This window comes from Mus musculus, chromosome 1, assembly GCF_000001635.26.
Source record: "Mus musculus strain C57BL/6J chromosome 1, GRCm38.p6 C57BL/6J".
NCBI classification, from domain to species: Eukaryota; Metazoa; Chordata; class Mammalia; order Rodentia; family Muridae; genus Mus; species Mus musculus.
In genome coordinates, this window is record NC_000067.6 from 74,680,480 (window position 1) to 74,702,116 (window position 21,637).

General features: G+C 44.5%; 1 protein-coding gene across 3 annotated transcripts in view; it reads left to right on the plus strand.

The window, feature by feature from the left end:
- The window catches only part of Ttll4 (tubulin tyrosine ligase-like family, member 4), a 40,188-nt gene extending 18,835 nt beyond the window's left edge, over window positions 1–21,353 (plus strand). For all 3 annotated transcript variants that reach the window (XM_006496224.3, XM_006496225.2, NM_001014974.2), the window contains 17 exons: window positions 821–930; window positions 1,280–1,343; window positions 4,840–4,964; window positions 5,381–5,491; window positions 5,838–5,914; window positions 6,725–6,916; window positions 6,999–7,081; window positions 7,244–7,372; window positions 7,685–7,807; window positions 8,088–8,186; window positions 8,844–8,978; window positions 9,481–9,627; window positions 15,229–15,331; window positions 15,926–16,136; window positions 16,263–16,333; window positions 16,700–16,770; window positions 16,962–21,353. In XM_006496224.3, the coding sequence (XP_006496287.1) occupies window positions 821–930; window positions 1,280–1,343; window positions 4,840–4,964; window positions 5,381–5,491; window positions 5,838–5,914; window positions 6,725–6,916; window positions 6,999–7,081; window positions 7,244–7,372; window positions 7,685–7,807; window positions 8,088–8,186; window positions 8,844–8,978; window positions 9,481–9,627; window positions 15,229–15,331; window positions 15,926–16,136; window positions 16,263–16,333; window positions 16,700–16,770; window positions 16,962–17,220 (2,110 nt within the window). In that variant the 3' untranslated portion in view covers window positions 17,221–21,353. The remainder of the gene's footprint in view (window positions 1–820; window positions 931–1,279; window positions 1,344–4,839; window positions 4,965–5,380; window positions 5,492–5,837; window positions 5,915–6,724; window positions 6,917–6,998; window positions 7,082–7,243; window positions 7,373–7,684; window positions 7,808–8,087; window positions 8,187–8,843; window positions 8,979–9,480; window positions 9,628–15,228; window positions 15,332–15,925; window positions 16,137–16,262; window positions 16,334–16,699; window positions 16,771–16,961) is intronic.
- The last annotated feature ends 284 nt before the right edge of the window (window positions 21,354–21,637 follow it).

Genomic DNA, 21,637 nt, shown 5'->3' on the forward strand with positions numbered 1-21,637 from the left:
CCTTGGTTTATTGGAGCAGTACGGTAGCTCCACCATAGTCTGCAGACGTTGTTGCCCTGTATCTCTTTATGTTTTAGCTGTCCTAGAAGTTTTAGTTTTCACTTTAACGAAGGGATTTATTGTAAGGTGGTGATTAGAAAAGTAGCTTGCAGACTAAATCTTGCTTTATTTTAAATGAAATTTTACTGGGATGCACCTTTGTCCATTTATTTACTGTTGTCTTTGGCTGCATTTTACCTACAACAGTAGAGCTGGGAAGTTGTGGCTGATCTACTAAAGATATTTACTGATCATTCCTTTGGAGAGTTTGCCCCTTCCTGTTTTAGGCTTTACCAGCGGAGAAGTAAGAATTCCAGGTACCACTTCTTAGGGTCTGTTATTTTCCTGCTTACTCCTAACCAGGCTGGGTTCCTGTGTATTCCTGGAATGATGGCAACTCAGAGTTGAAGACATAGATGTAGTTGGTTCCTTCTCTTGTGTCTTGTTACTTTTCTAGAACCTTCTACCAGGGCCTTCTGAGTTTCTAGTGAACATCTCAAGAACATGTGAATTACCAGCTATTCATTGACTTTTGTATGCAGAATTTTATATTTATATACTGTTAATAGACTTCAAAGAAAATGGAAGACAGTGATATGCAGATGAGGTGTAAAGCTGAAGAACTGGCTAGACCTGGGTTCTGAGGACCCGAGCAGTAGTGTATGAGGTCCAGGCAGGAGATAACACACTGGTGAGGAGGAGGCTCTTACTGGGGGACAGTGAAGGAATGGGACTCCAGAGTGGAGTTGGCCTGGGTGGAGGCATGATTTTTTTCTTTCAGTTCAGCTACTGACCTCCAGCCAAACCAGGTGGAGCCTGAAGATACAGAAGATGAACTGGGAGATGGTTTGGAAGATAGCTGCAGCCATGATGAGAATGAAGAAGAGGAAGGTGAGTAAGGACTCCTTTTGATTCCAACTGTAGGGCTTGCTCACCATCTACTAGGAAACTGGGATGACAGTTTGCTCGGCTTGACTGACATCACCTGCATCCATCATTTGTTTTGAGGGCCTAACTGGGGATTTGTGAGGGACTTTGGTCTCTACCTTTCTGTCCCACTGGTCTTTCCGCCTCTCCTGTTAAGTTCAAGGAATGCAGTGCAGAGCAGGGACGCTCCTTGCTCCATCAAGAAGGGCAGTGCTCGTGATGCTCAGTACCAGTCAGCTGCCTGGGCTTGCAGAGGTACACATGCAGCCCTGCCTTCGCCTCCAGTAATGACTGCTCTGTTCTTCCTCTACAGGAGACTCAGAGTGCTCTTCTTTAAGTGTTGTCTCCCCCAGCGAGTCAGTGGCATTAATATCTCGGTGAGTGCTTCGCAAATCATTGTCAGATGCTCATTTTTGTTCCTTGAAGGTTGTAATGACATTACCCTAATTGGCTCTGACAACCGTAATTCATTTTTCATCAAGCTTATTTGTTTTTGTGTGTAACTGTAGTTTTGTGTGTTTTTGTGTTTTCAGACAGGGTCTCTGCATAGCCCCGGCTGTGCTGGAACTCACTATGTAGATCAGGCTAGCCTTGAATTCACTGAGATATGTCTGCCTCTGCCTCCCTTGGGCTATGAGTAATGGTGTACACTATCATGTCCATCCATTTAAGTCCTTTTGTAGAGCAAATACTTTGGAATGCTATGTCAAGAGATACTGAAAGCATGTCATTCTGTAAAAGGACTAGAACTTTTAAACATTTTAAAACACACTTGGCCTACATGGTGGCTCAGCACATAATGGTGCTTGCTTCTAAGCCTGACAATGGGAGTTTGGTCCCCAAAATTCCCTGTTTCCTGACTTGAATGCACATTGGCAGTCATATGTATACACACACACACACACACACACACACACACACACCACTATAAATAAATATAAAAAATTTAAAAGTAGAATAAACTTAAAGAATAGAAAATTGGCTTAAAAAAAGACTTATTTATTTTATGTGTATGAGTATACTGTAACTATCTTCAGACACACCAGTAGAGGGCATCGGGTCCCATTACAAATGATTATGGGTCACCATGTGGTTGTTGGGAATTGAACTCAGGATCTTTGGAAGAGCAGTCAGTGCTCTTAACCACTGAGCCCCCCTACCCCTGACACTCACACACTCTCTCTCTCTCTCACTCTCTCTCTCTCTCTCTCTTTCTCTCACACACATACATACACACACACACACACACACACACACACACACAGTGCAAAATCCCTGTTCTCATTTTTAATTAAAATCTAGCCTTGTTTGTCAGGGCATCATGCCGAGCATACTGCAACTCTAGCTGCTTTCTTTGCATCCAGTGTGCTTGCTTTTTCCCTGTCGCTGAGAAGACCCTCTGCATCTGGGTTAGCATGAATAAAGCTGCTCATGTCTCTGTAAATATGATGGTGTGGCAGCAACTTTGACTCTATAGCATCATACCAGTAAGGTAGAGGCAGAGGTATCAGGAAAATGGGAGAGAAGAAAACAAAACCACCCACAATAGGAGTCCAGAAAAGCTGGTCATCGTTTGCTCATTGTTCAGTATCTACTATAAATTATACACATGCTCTTATAGATAGGAGGCTTACCGTATGATTTTTTATTTGTTTGTTTGTTTGTTTTTGAGACAGGGTTTCTCTGTGTAGCCCTGGCTGTCCTGGAACTCACTTTGTAGACCAGCTGGCCTCGGAACTCAGAAATCCACCTGCCTCTGCCTCCCAAGTGCTGGCATTAAAGGCGTGCGCCACCACCGCCCGGCTTATAGTATGATTTTTTAAGAAAATGGAGAATGGGGCTGGAGAGATGGCTCAGTGGTTAAGAGCACTGACTGCTCTTCTATAGGTCCTGAGTTCAAATCCCAGCAACCACATGGTGGCTTACAACCATCTGTAATGAGATCTGATGCCCTCTTCTGGTGTGTCTGAAGACAGCTGCAGTGTACTTACATAAAATAATAAATAAATCTTTAAAAAAAAAACAAAAACAAAAAAAAAAAAAAAAAAAAAAAAAAAAAAAAAGAAAATGGAGAATGAATTACCAAACGTTTTTATTTTTAAAAATTGTTATTTTATGCATATGGGTTTTTTTGCCTGTGTGTTTTTCTGTGTACCATATGCATGCCTGGTTCCCTCAGAGGCCAGATGAGAGTGTTGGATTCCCTGGAACCAAGTCACCATGTGGCAACTGACAATTGAACATGGGTTCTTTGGAGCAGCAGCCAGCGCTCTTAACCACTGAGACATCTCCCAGCCCATATTTTACTTTTTTTTTTTCTTTTTGGTTTTTCGAGATAGGGTTTGTGTAGCCCTGGTTGTCCTGGTCTACACTTTGTAGAGCAGGCTGGCCTTGAACTCAGAAATCTGCCTGCCTCTGCCTCCTGAGTGCTGGGATTAAAGGCGTGCGCCACCACGCCTGGCCATATTTTACATTTTATTTTATGTATGTGAATGCACTTTTTTTCTTTTAGACTTATTTATGTTATTTATATGAGTACACTGTAGCTGTCTTCAGTCACACCAGAAGACATTGAGTCCCATTACAGATGGTTGTGAGCCACCATGTGGTTGCTGGGAATTGAACTCAGGTCCTCTGCAAGAGCAGTCAGTGTTCTTAACCTCTGAGTCATCTATCTGTCCAGCCACATTTTACATTTTTAAGCTGACTAAAATCAGATACTTTGAGTTTGCCAGAAGGTGACCTGGAATTTGCTGTTTAGGCCATGCAACTCATGGTAACCTTCCTGCTCAACAGTTGTATTGAGTTTTCTGCTGCTGTACAGAATCATGTGATATTAGGGATGGACGTCATTCAAGACCGTGAAAATACTGAGGAGATGAAGTGTTCCAGGGTTAGATATAGCTTTACCTAAGGATAAGTCAAGTACCCTTTCATTGCTATTGTTTATGGGTTTCTTATCTCTGGGTGGGGAAATCCCTTGGAACTAGAGTTAGGGATGGTTGTGAGCCAAAATATAGATGCTGGGAATTGAACCCAGATCTTCTTCAAGAAAAGTACTCTTAGCCACTGAGCAATTCCTCCAGCCCCTAGTTTTACTTTTTAAGAAGGGTCTCACTAAACAGCCCTGGTTGGCCCAGATTTGTGACAGTAAATGAGACAGAATGACCTCAGCTTGTGTGGCACACTGCAGAGTGCCAGCCACACCTTGCCAATATGCTGCTGTTAGCGTCACCCCCCATTCACCTGTGGGAGGCTTTATATAGGTTGTTTCCAGCTTTGAACTACTGTGAGTAAAGCTGGCATAAGGAATCATGTACATATTTTATTTGAACAGGAGTCTTTATTTCTCTGAGACACAGGCCCTGAAATGTGTTTGTTAGTGTAGGGTAGATGTTTTTGGTGACACTTATCTTCCTGTCTTGTTTGTTTTATAGCTCATTCTCTTTAGTTTTCTTTGCTTTGCCAGGGTAGGTGGTACATGTCTAATGTCAGTATGTGAGGCTGAGGTGGGAAGATTGCAAGTTTGAGACCAGCCTTGCCTTTATATAGGAACCTCCTATCTTAAAAACAAATTTAAAAAATTTAACTTACGGAATACTGAATTATTTTACCTATAGAGCCTATTTGCTGTACTGAAAATTGTCATGGTTCTTGTGATCAAGTTGTTTTTGTTGTTGTTTGTTTTTTTTAAATAATGTGAAAACTAATGTACATACATACATAACTGTAGGTAGGCTAGCTCTAGCACTGTATGAGCTCATATTTGCAGAATGATTATCAAACACTGTGTTTTCAGAGTTTTATGCAGTCCTGGTAACACCTCAGAGGTGTTGCTTTTCCGTTCTCTGTCATGTGTATTTTTCATCACAGGAACTGTGTGGATTTGATGTCCAAATCCCTTCCCAATCATGAGAAAGTTGTACGGCCAGCCCTCATCTACAGTCTCTTCCCCAATGTAACCCCTACCATCTATTTTGGGACTCGGGATGAAAGAGGTAAGTGTAACCATGTGACAAAATCCAGTGGATCCCAACTAACTTGGGTGAAGGGGACAAGATGGGAGGGAGAGCCTTCCGGAATGGCTGTTAAGGTAGTTATTACCTTGAGCTCAGTTCACACGGGGATGTAGGCTCAATAGAGGACTTTGTTCATCTGTTCTTTTGGCCTTTCTCAGTCTCTAATCTCTAGCTTAGCACATGGCCTCTAACCAGTTTCTTTACCCTTGCAGCCTTTCTTTTGCTTCTCACTCCTGCACAGCCTCTCCATAAAATGTATTCCTTTAAAACCTGATCTGGAGCAGTTTGTAGTGACCTATCTGCTCAGGAAAGGGTGGGCACCAGTGCCATCGTTTTTATCTCCTCACTGTGACCCTCTTGCTCTTCACCCTCAACCCTGCCTTGCCTGTCCCCAGTGGAGAAACTTCCTTGGGAACAGAGGAGGCTGCTTCGGTGGAAGATGAGCACAGTGACCCCCAACATTGTCAAGCAGACCATCGGTCGGTCACACTTCAAAATCAGCAAGAGTGAGTTACTCGCCCCACCATGAGCCTGGCCTTCTTGCCCTGCCAAATGGATTTTGGATGGGAAGAGATCCTTAGAGATCCTGTTGTATGTGGGGACTCTGTCTTGAAGCTTTTAACTTTACGGAAGGGTGTAGCTCTGAAAGTCCTCTGAGCTCATCCAGCTGCCCAGAATTGAGAGCCAGAGGAGCACATTGTTCTGGTCTTGATCCTAAGGCCTCATGTAGGGCAGCTCCATGGTGACTCTTAAATCCCTTAAATCAGCTTGGTGAGTACAGTGATGAGGTCTTGTTCTGTCCCAGAGTCTGAGCTGTTCAGTGAGACTGACTTCCTTAATTGCCTTCTGCAGGAAATGATGACTGGCTGGGCTGCTGGGGTCACCACATGAAGTCTCCTGGTTTTCGATCCATTAGAGAGCATCAGAAGGTGGGGGTTTTTCCAAGGAGCCTGTCCCATGGGCTAGGACCACGATGAGGGTGGTGGTGTTGGGGCAGTGAGGGTCAATGTGGGAGGAGCATTTAAGTGAGGACAATTACAGAACAGTGTTCTGGAGAGGCCAAAGTGGGTCCTGTTGCCATTTCTTGAGAGGCACTGTCTGTTTTTAGTTGAGTGTTTCTCATTACCATGGCTAACTGCTTCCACTCCCCAAATAGTATGGCTTCCTGCCCCTAGATTCCCTAAAAGCCTGGTACTTTCCAATCATGGAAGCATATTTAACAGCTTTATCCTTTGAACTCAAGGAGACTATCAGCGAATGTCCTAGTTTACTTTTCTGGTGCTATGATAAAGCACTGCTCAAAAGCAGTTTGGGGAGGAAAGGATTACTTTGGCTTACAGCTTACAGTCCATCACTGAGTGAAGCCAAGGCAGGAGCGGAATAGAGACTGTGAAGAAAGAAACACTGCTTACAGGCTCATTCTCAATGCTTTCCTCACCTTGGTTTCTCATATAACCCAGAATTGCCTACCAAGGGATGTTTCCACCCAACGTGGGCCTGGCCCTCTCACATCAGTAGTTAATCAAGAAAATGCCCCAACAGACATAGCCATAGGTTAGCCTGGTTGAAGCAATTCCTTAATTAGCTCACTCTTTCCAGGTGAGTTTGTGTCAATGGTGCTAGAAAGACAGAAGGGAACATGACCTTTGCTGGGGATGTTGAAATGATGAGGTGGGACTTATTTTGTTCCACTTGGTCTCACCTCTGCTTTTTCTATTTGCCTTTTGTCCCTTCTGCAGCTAAACCACTTCCCAGGCTCCTTCCAGATTGGGAGGAAGGACCGGCTGTGGCGGAACCTGTCTCGCATGCAAAGCCGTTTTGGCAAGAAGGAGTTCAGTTTCTTTCCTCAGTCCTTTATCCTGCCCCAGGATTCCAAGCTCTTGCGCAAAGCCTGGGAGAGCAGCAGCCGCCAGAAGTGGATTGTGAAGCCAGTAAGTGAGGCAGAGGGAGAAGTAGATGGTGGGATGAGGGTGGAGAGACAGCAGATCTCATCTCTTGCCCTTTGACTTGTAGCCAGCATCTGCTCGAGGCATTGGCATTCAGGTCATTCACAAATGGAGTCAGCTCCCCAAGCGCAGGCCCCTCCTGGTACAGAGGTGAGCCCATAGCTCACAGTCCTCTCTCCATCTTCCTGTCTTGTTGGTCTCTGAGTTACCTTCTTAGAGTGTTGTACCTCGTGTTCTCCCAGCCAAAGGCCTTCCTTTGTTATCTGTTTAGGGTCATCTGGCTGGCAATAAGGTTAGCCTTTCCTTTTATAGGTATCTACACAAGCCCTACCTCATTAGTGGCAGCAAATTTGATCTTCGGATCTATGTTTACGTGACTTCTTATGATCCTCTACGGATTTACCTCTTTTCGGATGGACTCGTCCGTTTTGCCAGTTGCAAGTATGTGCTGGTGATGAGGCATTCCCCTGACACGGGGGATTTTCTGTCCTTGGGAGGACACTGAGCAGAAAACTAACAAGAGGTCATGGTTGCTTCCGTCAGTAAGGAGGAGGGTGGGAGGCTGGGAAATGAGGAAAGTTTTCCTGCAGGCCTGAGGTTGCCAAGGAGATTAGTTGTTGTTTTTCTATAACTTTGGCCTTTCAGGAACTGAACAGGTCTGTGCACTAGTCCTTTATCGCCTTCCTGGGGAAACGCTTGGCCTGACGTTTCTTTGTTCTTACCATCTTGTTCTGCCACTCTTCTCACTCGCAGGTATTCCCCTTCCATGAAGAGTCTTAGCAACAAGTTCATGCACCTGACCAACTACAGTGTCAATAAAAAGAACACAGAATACCAGGCTAATGCTGATGAGACTGCATGCCAAGGGCACAAATGGTACTGAGAGCAGTGTTCGTCTTGAACCTGGGAAGGAAGGGTTTTGCCTTTGGGAGGTTTGCGACAGTCGCTGAGTATTAGTGCAGAGTCTGGAGGTTATGCAAGTGCTTGTCACTTCAGAATTAATCTCTTTGCATCCATGGGCATCTCTTTCCTATTACAAAGTATCACTGGTGAAAAACAAAGAACGTATCTGTGTACCTCATACTCCTTACTTTTTTCCTCTTGTCACTCATTTCTAGGACATAACCCTAATTACTTACTTATCCTTTATCTTCAGGGCATTGAAAGCTTTGTGGAACTATCTGAGCCAGAAAGGAATTAATAGTGATGCCATCTGGGAGAAGATAAAGGATGTTGTAGTCAAAACCATCATCTCGTGAGTTGCAGTGCTGATTAAATGTGGGGTGCTCCATGTTAGATGTGGGGTGCTCCATGAAGCATCATGTTTTCTCCTTACCTCTGTGCTGTGCCCATTTTGTGTTTCAGTTCTGAGAATGGGGTAGGAAGAAGAGTTCAATTCTGCTTTCTTAGTTACTTTTCTGTTGATGTGATAAAATACCGTGACCAAGGCAACTTAAAAGAGAAAGTATTTAGTTTGGGGCTTAGGATTCCAGGGAGTTAGCACAAAGCAGAGAACGGTTAGACTTTAGAATGGGCATACCTCCTCCAACAAGACCACACCTCCTAGTCCTTCCCTAAAAGTTCCACCAACTGGGGACCAAATGTTCAATTTATGAACCTATAGAAGCATCTCTTATTCAAATCACTATGCTGCTTATTTACCAAACTTCATTAAGGTGATGATGGTTCAGATCAGGCACATCCCTTAAGAGCCACAGTTGGGATGGGAAAGGGTAGTGCTTGTGGTTGAGATGGTCTGATACTGCCATGGTTGGCCTTGAACTCCTGACCATTCTGCATCTACCTTTCACGTGTTGGGATTGCATGCATGTATCTCCATATTGGTTCTGAGGAGGCACTTTTCAAGAGAAAGTTGCTTCTGCTCTCCTAATTCAAGACACCCCACTGGCAGGTCAGAGCCCTATGTGACTAACCTACTGAAGTTATATGTGCGGCGCCCCTATAGCTGTCATGAGCTCTTTGGTTTTGACATCATGCTGGATGAGAACCTGAAACCCTGGGTCCTAGAAGTCAACATTTCTCCAAGGTAGGTAGTATTCCTGTTTCTCAGTAGGATCTCCTTCACCCACAGAGTCCTGGCCATTATAGTCTTGTTGACTTACAAAGGTCTTTCCTTCATTAGGGTGTATATATCATCCCTTCATGATCATGTTTACTGACTCACTGAGATTAGAGTAAAAGTTGTTGATTCCTCCTATTTTTTAGCAAACCAAGGGCACGGGCATGTTCACCAAGCTGAGTAAGGGTATTCATTGTCTTTGAGGGGATTCATTTTTTTCTGTGTAGTTCTGGCTGTCTTAGAACTCTGGGTTAGGCTGGGCACATACTCAGATTCACGTGCCTCTGCCTCTGGAGTGTTGGGATTAAAGCGTGTGCCACCACACACACCTGAGGGTATTTGTTGAGGATGCTCCACAAGTGTGGATATTGGGAGCTTCCTTTGTTGTAAAGAAGCCCTGATTTGGATGTAGGACCCCAAATCATTCTGGAGTGCTGCTTTGAATCTATTTTACGTTCTTCCCTTGAAGCCTCCATTCCAACTCTCCTCTGGACATCAGCATCAAAGGCCAGATGATCCGAGACCTTCTGAACCTGGCTGGCTTTGTTCTGCCCAACATGGAGGATATCATCTCTAGTTCCAGCAGCCCCAGCAGCTCCAGCGGCTCCAGCACCAGGTCTGCTGCTCACCCTGAGGTTGGGAAGGTAGCACGAGCAGCCCGGTATGACTGGGGGGTGGGTGTTCTGGAGCCTCTGTCCAGTTGGTCTCCTCTGGCTCCATCTGCCTCTGCTGTTCAGCCACACACCACTGCCACATCAGTACTCCGAAAGTAAGTCTGGCCACTTAACTTCCTACTCAGAAATCTCCACAGGACCCAAGAATCAAATTTAACTTTACATGGACATTGGAGGCCCCAGCCTCTCTTTCTGGGTGTTCGTCTCTACTCTGCCTGATTCTCTTTCTCTGGTGGATCCTTAACTAGATAGTCCCATTTCCTGTCCTTTCTGGCTGTTTTCCTGCAAGTGTCCTTCTTTCCTCTGCTTCTGTGGTTTCTTCATTCTAAAGATGCCCTTACCCAGATTCCCTATCCGTCAAGCCTAGTTCAACATCTTTATGAAGCCATCGCAGTGTGGAGTTTTTCCTTCATACTTCCAAAGCTTTGAAACTTCTTGAGGAGAGGGAACTAATATTTAGTAAGTACCTGAGGTACTTACGGAAATACAGTGTATCCTGTCAGTTCTGTAGGACTCATTAGTATTGTAGTTTGCAGATGAGGACACCGGAGATCTTACAGAATCATTCAAGACCATTCAGCTCCAGAGAGTGAGGGAGTAGAATGCAAGTTCTGGCTCCCAGCAGGATGAGCTGTTTTACACTTGTGACCCCATCACTTGGAGGTGTGCGCCTGACATGGAGTGAGACACGATACCTCAAAACACAAAAGAAACTAACAGAAACGGTGATTTGCTTGGTGACTGGTCTGCTTTACCTACTGTCTATTTCTAGATATGTATAGATATATATATAGCCCTGTCCTTCCGTTATCCGAGTTACCACTTGGTACAGGGAGTCAGCCTTCTTCAGTTGACTGGAGAGGTGGATCCAAGTTGACTCCCTGAATCTTAACAAGAATTTTTTTTTTTAAGTTTCCAAAAAGAGATAGGTTTTAGATATGTTAGCACTACCTACCACTGTTTGTAATTTGTATTGGAATCTACATTGTAGACAAAGCAGTACATTTATGCCTTTTGAGTCATAGTAAAAGCTTGGGGACCCAAAAATGATTTTGGGTTAAAATTATTAAAATGAGTTTATCTCCTCTCAAGAGTTGAGGAGCAAGGTAAACTGTCTTTCTGCTGGTGACCGAGTGACTAGGAAAGTGAGGCTGGAGAAGGCAGCTGTGTGTGGCCTTGGGAGAGGAGCTGGTATGTCTGTTGCTCTTAAAGCTACAGTCAGTTAATATCAGATCTGAGAAGGATAAATAATAGCAGGAAGCATGACTCCAAATGACCTTTGTACCAGTTAACAGACTTACCTACTACCTAGCTGGCTGCTCTAGGCTCCTGTGGTCTTGATGGCTTCGTTGGGGGCAGTGGTCCATCTTTAGCTGTCATATAGGACAGCATTAAATCTTCAACTACCACACAAAGCGGTATTAGCCTTTGGCTGCCAGACTCAGGTCTCAGATTTTTCTGTAGAGGAGGAGCCTGGGGGCCTAATGTTAACTTTGAGGAGACAAGTAGAGCAGTCAACCCAACAATGTCCATAGCTCGGGCAGTTCCCTAGTAGCAGGGGTTAGTGTTATTGCAGATCAAGTGGGGTCATGCTCCATCTGTCTTCTTCTTCGGAGACATTAGGGTTTCTGCTGGGATCTGACATTTCTGTCTATCATGTGACACTTTTATTAGACATTTTAGACGCTATATTCAGGAGATCCCTGAAGAGTTTAAGGAGCGTAATCTATCAAGTATACCTGTCTTTAACTGTTTACTTAGTCTTAGAGTATACCATTATAGAATATCACAGTTTCTTACATGACTCAGTTTATCAAAGTAGCTGAAGCTTAACAAAGTTAGCAGAGACAAAGAGGCTAGACGTATCACTGTGACCTGAGTAGACCATAGCAACTTAGAAAGCTACTTATCAGACACATCCATGTTGTTCTCTTATGTAAAACAGAGTTAGCAAAGACATAAAATAGTTAGATGTATATGTCTAAGTTAGGTTCTGTTAGTTAACTAAGTATACCTTTATAACCCCAGGAACTTACCATCTACAAAACTCCATCCTAGTCCAGAACATTTGGAAAGCTGCTTTTGTTTCCTTGATCTAAAAGGAGACATAACAAGAAAGCAAGGGCTCAGTAGAACTAAGAAGTGTGTAGGTGTTTGTAGCTGGACTTGGCTAGTTTCTGGGGGTCTTCTTTCTTCTGCCCTTCTCTACCCCTTTTCTTCCACCCCTTAAAGCTACATAGAGAAAATGGTTAGTGGGGAAAGGAGATGATCTATCATTAGACGACTTCCTGCTGATTAGAGGAGTCGAGTTCGTTGTGGCAAGTATAACTGCTTCTGTTGTTTCTTCTTTGCATATGACTACTTAACAAACCACAACCAAGTCTCAGCAGACAACCAACAACCCACCCCACCTCGCAGGGCCCTAGCATTTATAGACCCTCTGAAAGGTTCACAGAATTCTAAATGACATACAATCGCAAAAACTGTGTACAGCTGGCAAAAATCACACTCCTGCTAGAGCATGAGGCAAATCATAGTCAGCTGCTGTGGATGGTTAGAAGCAGTCCCATATCCCACACCTGGGATTAAAACAAAAACAGTTCCATAATATTTCTGTGTTTTTTTTCAAAGAAACCAAAATTCTCACTACAGGTGTTGCCTTAGTTGGTTTATACCATATAGTTATCTTAAGATGAAAAAGTCACATGACATGTGTATTAGTAAAGATGACTGCCAACTATGTGGTTACTTTTTTTTTTTTTTTTTAAGATTTATTTATTTAAAGTACACTGTAGCTGTCCTCAGACACTCCAGAAGAGGGAGTCAGATCTCATTACGGATGGTTGCGAGCCACCATGTGGTTGCTGGGATTTGAACTCCTGACCTTCGGAAGAGCAGTCGGGTGCTCTTACACACTGAGCCATCTCACCAGCCCCGTGGTTACTATTTAAAATACTATTTTTTAAAAAGTAGATCTTTTGGCCGGGCGTGGTGGCGCACACCTTTAATCCCAGCACTCGGGAGACAGAGACAGGTGGATTTCTTAGTTCGAGGCCAGCTTGGTCTACAAAGTGAGTTCAGCCAGGGCTACACAGAGAAACCCTGTCTTGAAAAACCAAAAAAAAAAAAAAAAAAAAAAAAGTAGATTTTTTTTTCTATTTTCCATAACCATAACCCTAACCCCTAATCCCTAGCCCCTAGCCCCTAACCCCTAAGCAGATCTTTTCTTTTAAACAAGAATTGAATACAAGTTACATGTTGAATCCCGTATATATTAAGTTATAAATTATCCATGTATAGAATTTTTTGACTATAAGCCTTTTTTCTTTTTCAAGACAGCAATTTTTTTTTTTTTTTTAGGAGTGGGAAATAGAAAAACCTTAGAGATAAGAGTCTTGGGAGTGTAGGACAGATCAAGTTTAGATATAAGAGATTAGGGATCAATCATTTGTGCAGTAGCAGAAGTTGTTACCATATGAGAGAATTTGAAAATGGAGCATACAGTCTTTGGCCATTGACCTGTATTAATTCCAAGGAGTTTGTAGTCTGAGGAGAGAGAGGGTCATAAAACAAAATTCCACAGGAGGAAATTTCTGTAAGTTCTAACTCAGAGCATATAGTAGCCCAGATGGCTTGGGCTTAGAGGAGCTCTGCCTGAAATGAGAGGCCTAGGAGGTTCAAGGAAGACAGAGCAGGCAGCAAGAGATAGCATAGGTGGGACTGTAGCAAGAGCTGCGTTTCCTAGGGGAGGTAAGAGAAAACTAGCTGAGCTGAGGTTGATAAAGTGTTGTTGTGACGAGAATTTTCATCTGGGGTGTCCCCAACAGAATGGAAACCTTGTCAAAGAAGAAATGTTCCAAGCCAGAGGAAAGGTGTTTCTTGTCCTGTGACTGGGGCCTAGTGGGAGTTAGAGGTGCTTCCTGGTGCACTGGTGTGGCTTTTGTAGTAATAGCAGACAGAGCAGGGTGCTCCAGGGTGACACTTCACCCAGCAGACCAATATGGCCATGCAGTAGGCTCTAGCAGACAGAGAAGCCAAGAGATGAGGAGAGGTACACCTAGAATTTGGAATGAGGCCAAATATAGTGGGTGGCAAAGCCAGCAGAAACAAATGATCCATATGTATGCACTTTAGGAGAGGAAGATCAGCAGCTTGGTTCAGAGCAGCGAGCCTTTGGAAGGGATCTCACTTAGGCACCAGATGGATGAAAATGGACTCAGTAAAGAAAAGCTGCTCCGTGGGTGAAAAGGGAGTTTGTTCTGAAGTGCCAAGGCTGTCTCCCGGGGAAAAGTGGTGGGGAAAGGTTCTGTGGTCCCGTGGAGAGGGCGGAGTTTGTGACCCTGAGTGGGCCTTGTGAGCACGGCTGAATGAGACTAGAGGCTAGAACTGACCTGACCAGTGAGCAAGCACCAGAGTCATGTCGTGTTAATAAACTTAGAGATAAGGAGAGTGACTCCTTTTTTAGCAAGTAGTAACTTTCTTCAAGACCCTGAAGGAATGCTGGCTTCTGTCTAAATGCCAAACTTTGAGAAAAACAATTTCTTCGGGGACCAGACAGACACATGCCCCCAAGTTGAACTCAGGTCATCAGCTTAGTGGAAGAACCCTTACCCACTGAGCCGTCTCACTGGCCTTCTAACCAATTTCTTTCTTTGTTTCTTTCTCTCTCTCTCTCTCTCTCTCTCTCTTTCTTATTTTTTTCAAGATTTATTTATTTACTTATTTATTTATTTTATGTATATGAGTACACTGTAGCTGTACTGATGGTTGTGAGCCATCACGTGGTTGCTGGGAATGAAGGTTGCTTGCTCCAGCCTAAAGATTTATTATTATATCTAAGTACACTGTAGCTGTCTTCAGACACACCAGAAGAGGGCATCAGATCAATACTGATGGTTGTGAGCCACTGTGTGGTTGCTGGGATTTGAACTCATGACCTTTGGAAGAGCAGTTGGTGCTCTTAACTACTGAGCCATCTCTCTAGTCCCCCTTCTAGTCATTTTCATATCTCAGTGACTGTAGCCAAGTAGTGACCCATGTCTATAATCCCATAAATCAGGAGGCAGGAGGATTGACCTGAAATCAAGGCTAGTTTTGGACTACTTAGTTCCTAGCCATCCCAAGTTCTAGAGTTAGACTATGTTTCACTCAAAAAGTTAAAAAATACTAATATACATATAAAGTGATATAGCAATCATAGTGATGTGGATAATGAAACTGAAGTACCAGAGAAGAAATCTCTTGTATAGAGTTCTACACACAATAGAGCTTGGTCTATAGTGAGTGGTAACTGAAGCATCCCATGAGCAGGCTTGTTCTAGCTTCTGTCAAATTAGTGAGCCTTGCCTCTTTTGGTCATTGTGAGTACTTAGTTGTGTGTAACAGCTGTTTGAATGTAGTACACTTAGAGTGATCTAGTTAAGGGGCAAGTATCTCCTTGTGTCTTCATCTGTGCTTGAGAAGGAGTCCTGCACTGGACCCTCTGAGTTTTGACAGCACAGGAAGCTGCTGACCTGTCTGTTTTTTGTCTACGTCTGCCTTAGCTTGCCAAGCTCTCCTAGAGACAAATGTCAAATGACTCCAGAGCACTTCACTGCACAGAAGATGAAGAAAGCCTATTACTTGACCCAGAAAATTCCTGACCAGGTAGAAAATTCATCTTCCCTCTAGTTACCTGCAGCCCTCAGTCAAGCATAGACTCCTAGGAGATGGGCTTTCCTGTCCCAATCAGAGTTTCTTACCCAGAAGTGGGATGATGGGATGCAGATTTGTTGACATGTGTATCTTTATGGCAAATGGATGGTTGTCAGCGTGCTCGTAGTGCTCTGCTTAACTGGCTCGCTCTTGTGAAAACCATCAACCTTTAACCCTTTGGACTTCTTCCCAAGAGCCATTGCAGAGCTAGGAGCTTGAGCTTCTCAAAGGAGGTATGGGATCTGGGTATGAGAAAGGTGGGCATGGGCTGCCAAATCGGAGCTGCTGGGTGCTAGCCTTGACCCAACAACATACTTTTTCACTCAGCCCAAGTGGTTCCTTGGCTCTATCCAAGAGTGTCTTCCTCCAGGAGCTCAGCTCATTGGATTTAGAAGCCTGTATACATCATCAGGTGTCGTTTGTAGTCCCACGGGAGTCCTGGAGACGTAGAGCGCCAGAGCTTCCTTGCCTGCCCCAGCTGCTTGCTTCAGTGCCAGTGTCTCACTGTCCGTCACATTGCCCTTCTCCCTATTCCCTGGGGCACAGGACTTCTATGCGTCCGTGCTGGACGTCTTGACACCAGATGATGTTCGGGTTTTGGTGGAGATGGAAGATGAGTTTTCTCGTCGTGGTCAATTTGAAAGAATTTTTCCTTCCCGAATCTCTTCTCGATATCTTCGGTTTTTTGAGCAGCCACGATATTTCAACATTCTCACCACCCAGTGGGAACAGAAGTACCATGGAAACAAGCTCAAAGGTGATATGCCTGTCTTGCCCACAGGAGGCCATAGTTAGTAGATTAAATCCCAATCGGTTTCTCTGGACAGGAGGTAGGGAATTGATTGTTCCCCATTAAGTCCCGGCCTCTGCTCATCTCGTCCAGGAGTAGATCTGCTTCGGAATTGGTGCTACAAAGGCTTCCACACGGGGATTGTCTCTGACTCAGCCCCACTGGTAAGTGATGCCACGCAGGAACACAGCTTTTTCTCAGCTCCTGAGTGTGTTATGGTTGGCCTATGGGTTACCCTCCTTTCCTCTCTCCCAGTCCCACCTCTTTGGCTCGCTTTCAAGGATACAGTTACTCACAGAATGTCCTAGGTGCCTATCTTTGAAGGATCAAAAAGTGATGAGTAGCCTTAACTTTCTGGTTCTTTGGGAATGAGCCAAGAGTTGCTCATGACTCCATGATGTGGTGTAGGGCAGGTGAGAACCCTGTGTGTAAAGGTGAGAGCGGCAGAGCTGAGCACGAGTCCCAAGACCCTGAGTGTTCCTTCCTGAACTCAGCCTGCTCCCTTAAACTTACTGCTTCCTTTGTTATAGTGGTCTCTGCCAACATCGCTCATGACTACCTCAAAGGGTGATGGGACACCAAATTCCGCCAGCAAGTCACGGTGAGTACTAGTTCAGCAAGAGAAGGTTTATGGAGTTGGGGAGTCTCTTTCCTCTTTCCCCAGATCATGACAGTAAGAGGAACTCTCCACCTGGAGGTTGGTAGGAGTGTCAGAATCTGCAGCCACATCAACAGCCACAGTATCCTCCCGTGCTGTGCTAGTCTTAGCCTCAGCTCTGTTTTCCCCTTCAGAAAGAAGAGCGCCTCTGAGGGAACCACACTGTCCTCTGAAGACAGGTCAACACCCAAGTCTAAGAAGAGTCAAGCTGGCCTGTCTCCCATATCCAGGAAGACTTTGTCCTCAAGGAGCAATGAGAACACCAGCAAACAGTCCAAGCGCTCTACCCCGGGGTTACCTGTCCTCAAGTACTCTGGGCAGAGTTCCAGACTTTCTGCTGCTTCTGCTTCCCAGTCAGTCACTGACTCCCGCTTGACTGCTGTGAGCTCGTGACTGGTCCTGCACAGGAGCACTCAGCTACCTCAAGGGAACCAGCCTGCTGACCAGCCTGAGCCTCTACCCCGCCTCCACTTTGCCCCTCATCAGAGTATTTTTGAAGTGGTTCTATTGTAGATATGGGCATCTGGAGGGCTGGAAGGGCGATGGTGATGGGGAGAAGGTGAGGAAGGTTCGCCCTCTGTCACCTTACTGTCTGGCTAGCACCTCATTTCTCAGTAGAGAAGACAGTGACAGTCAAGCAGCTTTATAAAGCAGGGTTTGGTTTCTACACTGAGAGCCATGTGTGATTTATTTGAGGCCCTGGTACAGGGCTGGATTGTAGTTTAAGAGGAGAAAACATGCTAAACATTGAAGTCTCTTGTTCTGTAAATGAGAGGAATTCTTTGAAGGTCCTGATTTCCTTAGGACCTCTGTCCTCTACTTATCCTTGTCTTGAAGAGACAGTTTTAGAAACCTTCAGACTTCTTCAAAGACAAGCAAGAAGAAACCATGACAGGCTACACCCATTTCCTGGCCTCCTGGCCTTGGGTGACCTCCACACCATATCCATTTAAGCTTCCACCCCATCAGTAGCTCTCCATCTTCTGGGAGTCTCTAGGGCTCCAGTGAAGGATCCTGATCATTTTAGTTGCTGCTGTGTAGAGGAGGGTGGAATGCGCTGTGCTTTCCTCAGTGTGGGCAAATCTTGTAGTCTCTTTTACTTTTAGCAGGGTTTGTGCCTTGGTGGGTCACTCTTATAGAATAGGCTTCTCATCTCTGACAGCTAATACTCAGTGGCATCTACCTCCCCCAGGACTCAGTCCACACTGAGCACTGAGTAAACACTGACTGAGTGAACTGTGCATTCAGATCTCCAAGGACACTGGCCCCTGAAGCACTACTGTTCTCCCCAGTGTGAGGAAGTAGAGCCAAGGAAGGAGGCCAAGATGAGACAGTTTGGATTGGAAGAGGTTTCACTAGAACCATGGTCCTCCTTAGCCTAGTGTTCCCCAGCACTCACCTCCTGGGACCTGTGGTCTCTAATTTTCACAGCAGAGGGGCCTTGTATCTGATAAGCAAGATTTGTCCTTTGTGACCATCTCTGCTAGCATTTTCCTCATTCTTCTGAGTTTTGGAAAGAGGAAGACTTCTTTCTTTCCACATGACTCCTAGAGCCCTTGACCAGTTGGCATGGAGCCCTGGAAAGATGACCTAACTGGGTTCAAGGTCACAGAATGGGTGAACATGACAGTCAGTCCTAATGCTGTGTTGACAGTTGTGAAGAAAGCTGGATAGCAAAGTCCTAAGCCGTGCTTCCTGCTTAATGATAAAGGCTTCAAAGTCAGACAGTGGAGAGTCCAAGCTGTACTGGAAAATCTGTTCTGATATCAACAGCCAACACCCTCTTGTCCTGGTTACAGTATCCTAGTGCACATGTGACAAAGAGGCCTGTTTTAGCTGATTCACTCCTTCAAAGTAGACTCTTAATTCCTCAGCCTGCCTCTGAGAGTCTCCCATCATAGTTTCCAACTCTGTAGCTGCAGAAACAGGCCAACACTGACCAGCCCACTAGTTGCCTGGAGTCCACCAGACTTGGGGACCCCTTGATGAGACACAGCAGTATACTGGCAGTTCTGTTTTGTGTTCTGGGGTGATCCAGCCTTGCCTGGGACTTGTAATCTTTGCCTCAAAAATGCCAGATTGTCTGGGTGTGTTGCGCCCAGCTAAATACACAGTATTCAGTCTTCGTTACATTTGAAGGCTGGTGAATCTGTTTGCTAGTTGGAGAAAAAGATAGGGCTTGTATATCACATTTCATTTTCAAGAGTGTAATCTTAAGTTATTTCACATGCATGTTTTAGCACTGGCTAGTCAACAATAGATAGCATTCGGCTGAATGAGGACTTTTAAAGTAAAAGCTTTTGAAAGTTTTAAATTTGTAAGTGTACTTGAATACAATTTATCAGTACATCAGATGTTTTTCCAAGTTGGTAAGTTACCCAGCCTCTGGAGGAAGGCTCCTGAGACAAGGAATAAAGTCGTCTTTTCCTTTATAATGGAACGTGAGACCTACCCTGCAGGGTTGTTTAGTAAGCTAAGCCAAAGTATTGGGGATTGCAGTTTCCGTTTGTTGGTTTATTGTCCAAACATTGTTCTGTGAAAGAAATGTAAAAAAATCTTTCCTTGAAACTGAGTATGATAGCTCATACCCTTAATCCTAGCACTCTGGGAAGGCAGGAGTGGGTTGATAAAACCTCTCCTTTAAAGAAAAGAACAGCTACAGAAGTCTCAGAAGAGGCCAGAGCAGTGTCTATACCTATCACCCTTCACTCAGAGCTTGCCGAAGCACAATTTTCATAATTCCCTCTAATCTTTATCGTTCCAGCGGGAGTCTCTTGTCTGGCTTCATCTTTATAGCATCCCAGGAAAGGGAACATTAAACATAAATGTGTGTGAAGTGATAGTTTGGTTCTCCCAAGAGCCTTGATTGGCAAAGAATAACAAGAGTGTCTAGGACAGAAACTCACAGAATACAGACCATGAGGACTGCTGTGTGGACCTAGCAACTACCAGGGGATTGTGTCATTTCTGGCCCATCGTCAGGGTGGCAGCTCTTTTGCTGAAAGCGACCATAGCCAAAGAACTTTCTTGGGCTAATCCACACAGTGATTTCCACTTCTCCTGGGATACGACAATGGTTAAGGCTGCTAGGGAACTTGCCCTGTTGGCTTCTTGTTAGCTCTGAAGAACCCCTCCGATTACTGCTCCAACAAATGTCTAGTTTGCTCTGGGCCTGGAAACAATGGTTTCTAGAGAGCTGCATCTTATCGTTTGGAATTTTGGTTCAAGCCTCTTCAGCATGCTTAGCCTTGAACATTAATCTGTAGTCCCTGGGGACCAGCGTGTATTCACCAGCTTCAGGTCAGTGGGAGCAGCAAGCAGTCAGTAGAATTTCCTATGTGAGTGAATGATCACAGCAGCATCGGCAGGCATGTGACATTCTCAGACCTGTTTCTGCTTTTGTCATTAGAATGGACTAAGATTTGGTACATCAGGGATTACCACAGAAGTCAACAAATTTCAGTTTAGTAACCAGGGATATCAGTTTCTTAGCTGTAGTAACGGGGATTAAATTGTGTTTAAAAAGTGCCTCATAACTCAGATAATTCCTAAAATATCAAATGATTCCCCCAAAACCATTTCCTCAGAGCAGCAGGAGTGCGGCGCCAGGAATTGCAGTACTCTTAGCTTAGCAGTTCTGTGGCGGAGCTGTCACAGCTCAGCTAGTGTGCTCAGGCCTGTGGTCACCGTTTGATAGGATCAGGCTTGTTTTGTTAGTGTTCCTAAACTGTGCAACTATTTGCATAGCATTTCCGATGTGTTGGGTATAGAGTTAATCTAGACTCCATTTGAAGTCCACAGGAGGATGTGTGCAGGTTAAACTTGAGCAGCAAATGCAGCTCCATGTTGCCTAAGGGATTGAACCCCTGTGTGCTTTGGTATCTGAGAAGTTGTAGAAGCAGTCCCCACAGAGGCTGCAGAACTGCTGTGGTCCTGTCTGTGGGAGATTATTAGAGCTGAAGATTTGATCAAGATAATTACCTTAAGAGTTTAGACCCCTCTCTGCTTCCCGAGAGGCACAAGTAAAACTTAACACTAAGTGGTCCAGCTGGAATGCCAGTGTCTGGAAATGGAGAGCCATTGGTAGGGATGCGTGTATTGCTGGCAAGGTGCACAGGTCCACTGATGGTTTGGTAGTTTCTTTAAAAGTAGAACAGCCCATGTGGACAGCAGTCAATGAAAGAACAAATTATTTAGTAGATACTGTCTAAACATCTGCAAGGAAAAACCAATGCCACATCTGGGATGATCTCTACAGTATTGTGCTGAGTGAAAGAAGCCAGAAGCAAGCCTATATGCAGATTCCAGTCTAGAAAATGAAACAAAGCTTACAAAACACAGGGATTCCTTGGGGACTACATCTGGAGGGGACATGGGATTGACTGTAAAGAGGCACATGGGAATATTCTTTGTCTTAATTGTGGTTGTGGTAACAACTGTATATAGTTGGCCGACCTCAAAATTGTCCTGTTGAAATGAGTATTATACATAAATTTTATAAATAAAGTTGATTTTCTTTAACTTTTTTTCAGTGTTGGGATCTAACCCAGGGTCTCAAACAGCTCCAGGCAAGTTTGTACTGCTGAGCCATACTCCCTGGCCCAAGTCTGATTAAGGAATAACACACACACACACACACACACACACACACACACACACCCATTACCACATTGTTGAGATGTAGAAATTAAAGTTATGGTCACAATGAGGTAATGGAGTACACTTAAGATTGAAAGGCAGCTGTGACCAATTGGAATGGACAAAGCCATTGCAGTAACTTGTGTGAGCACAAGATGTTGGTCACAATTGA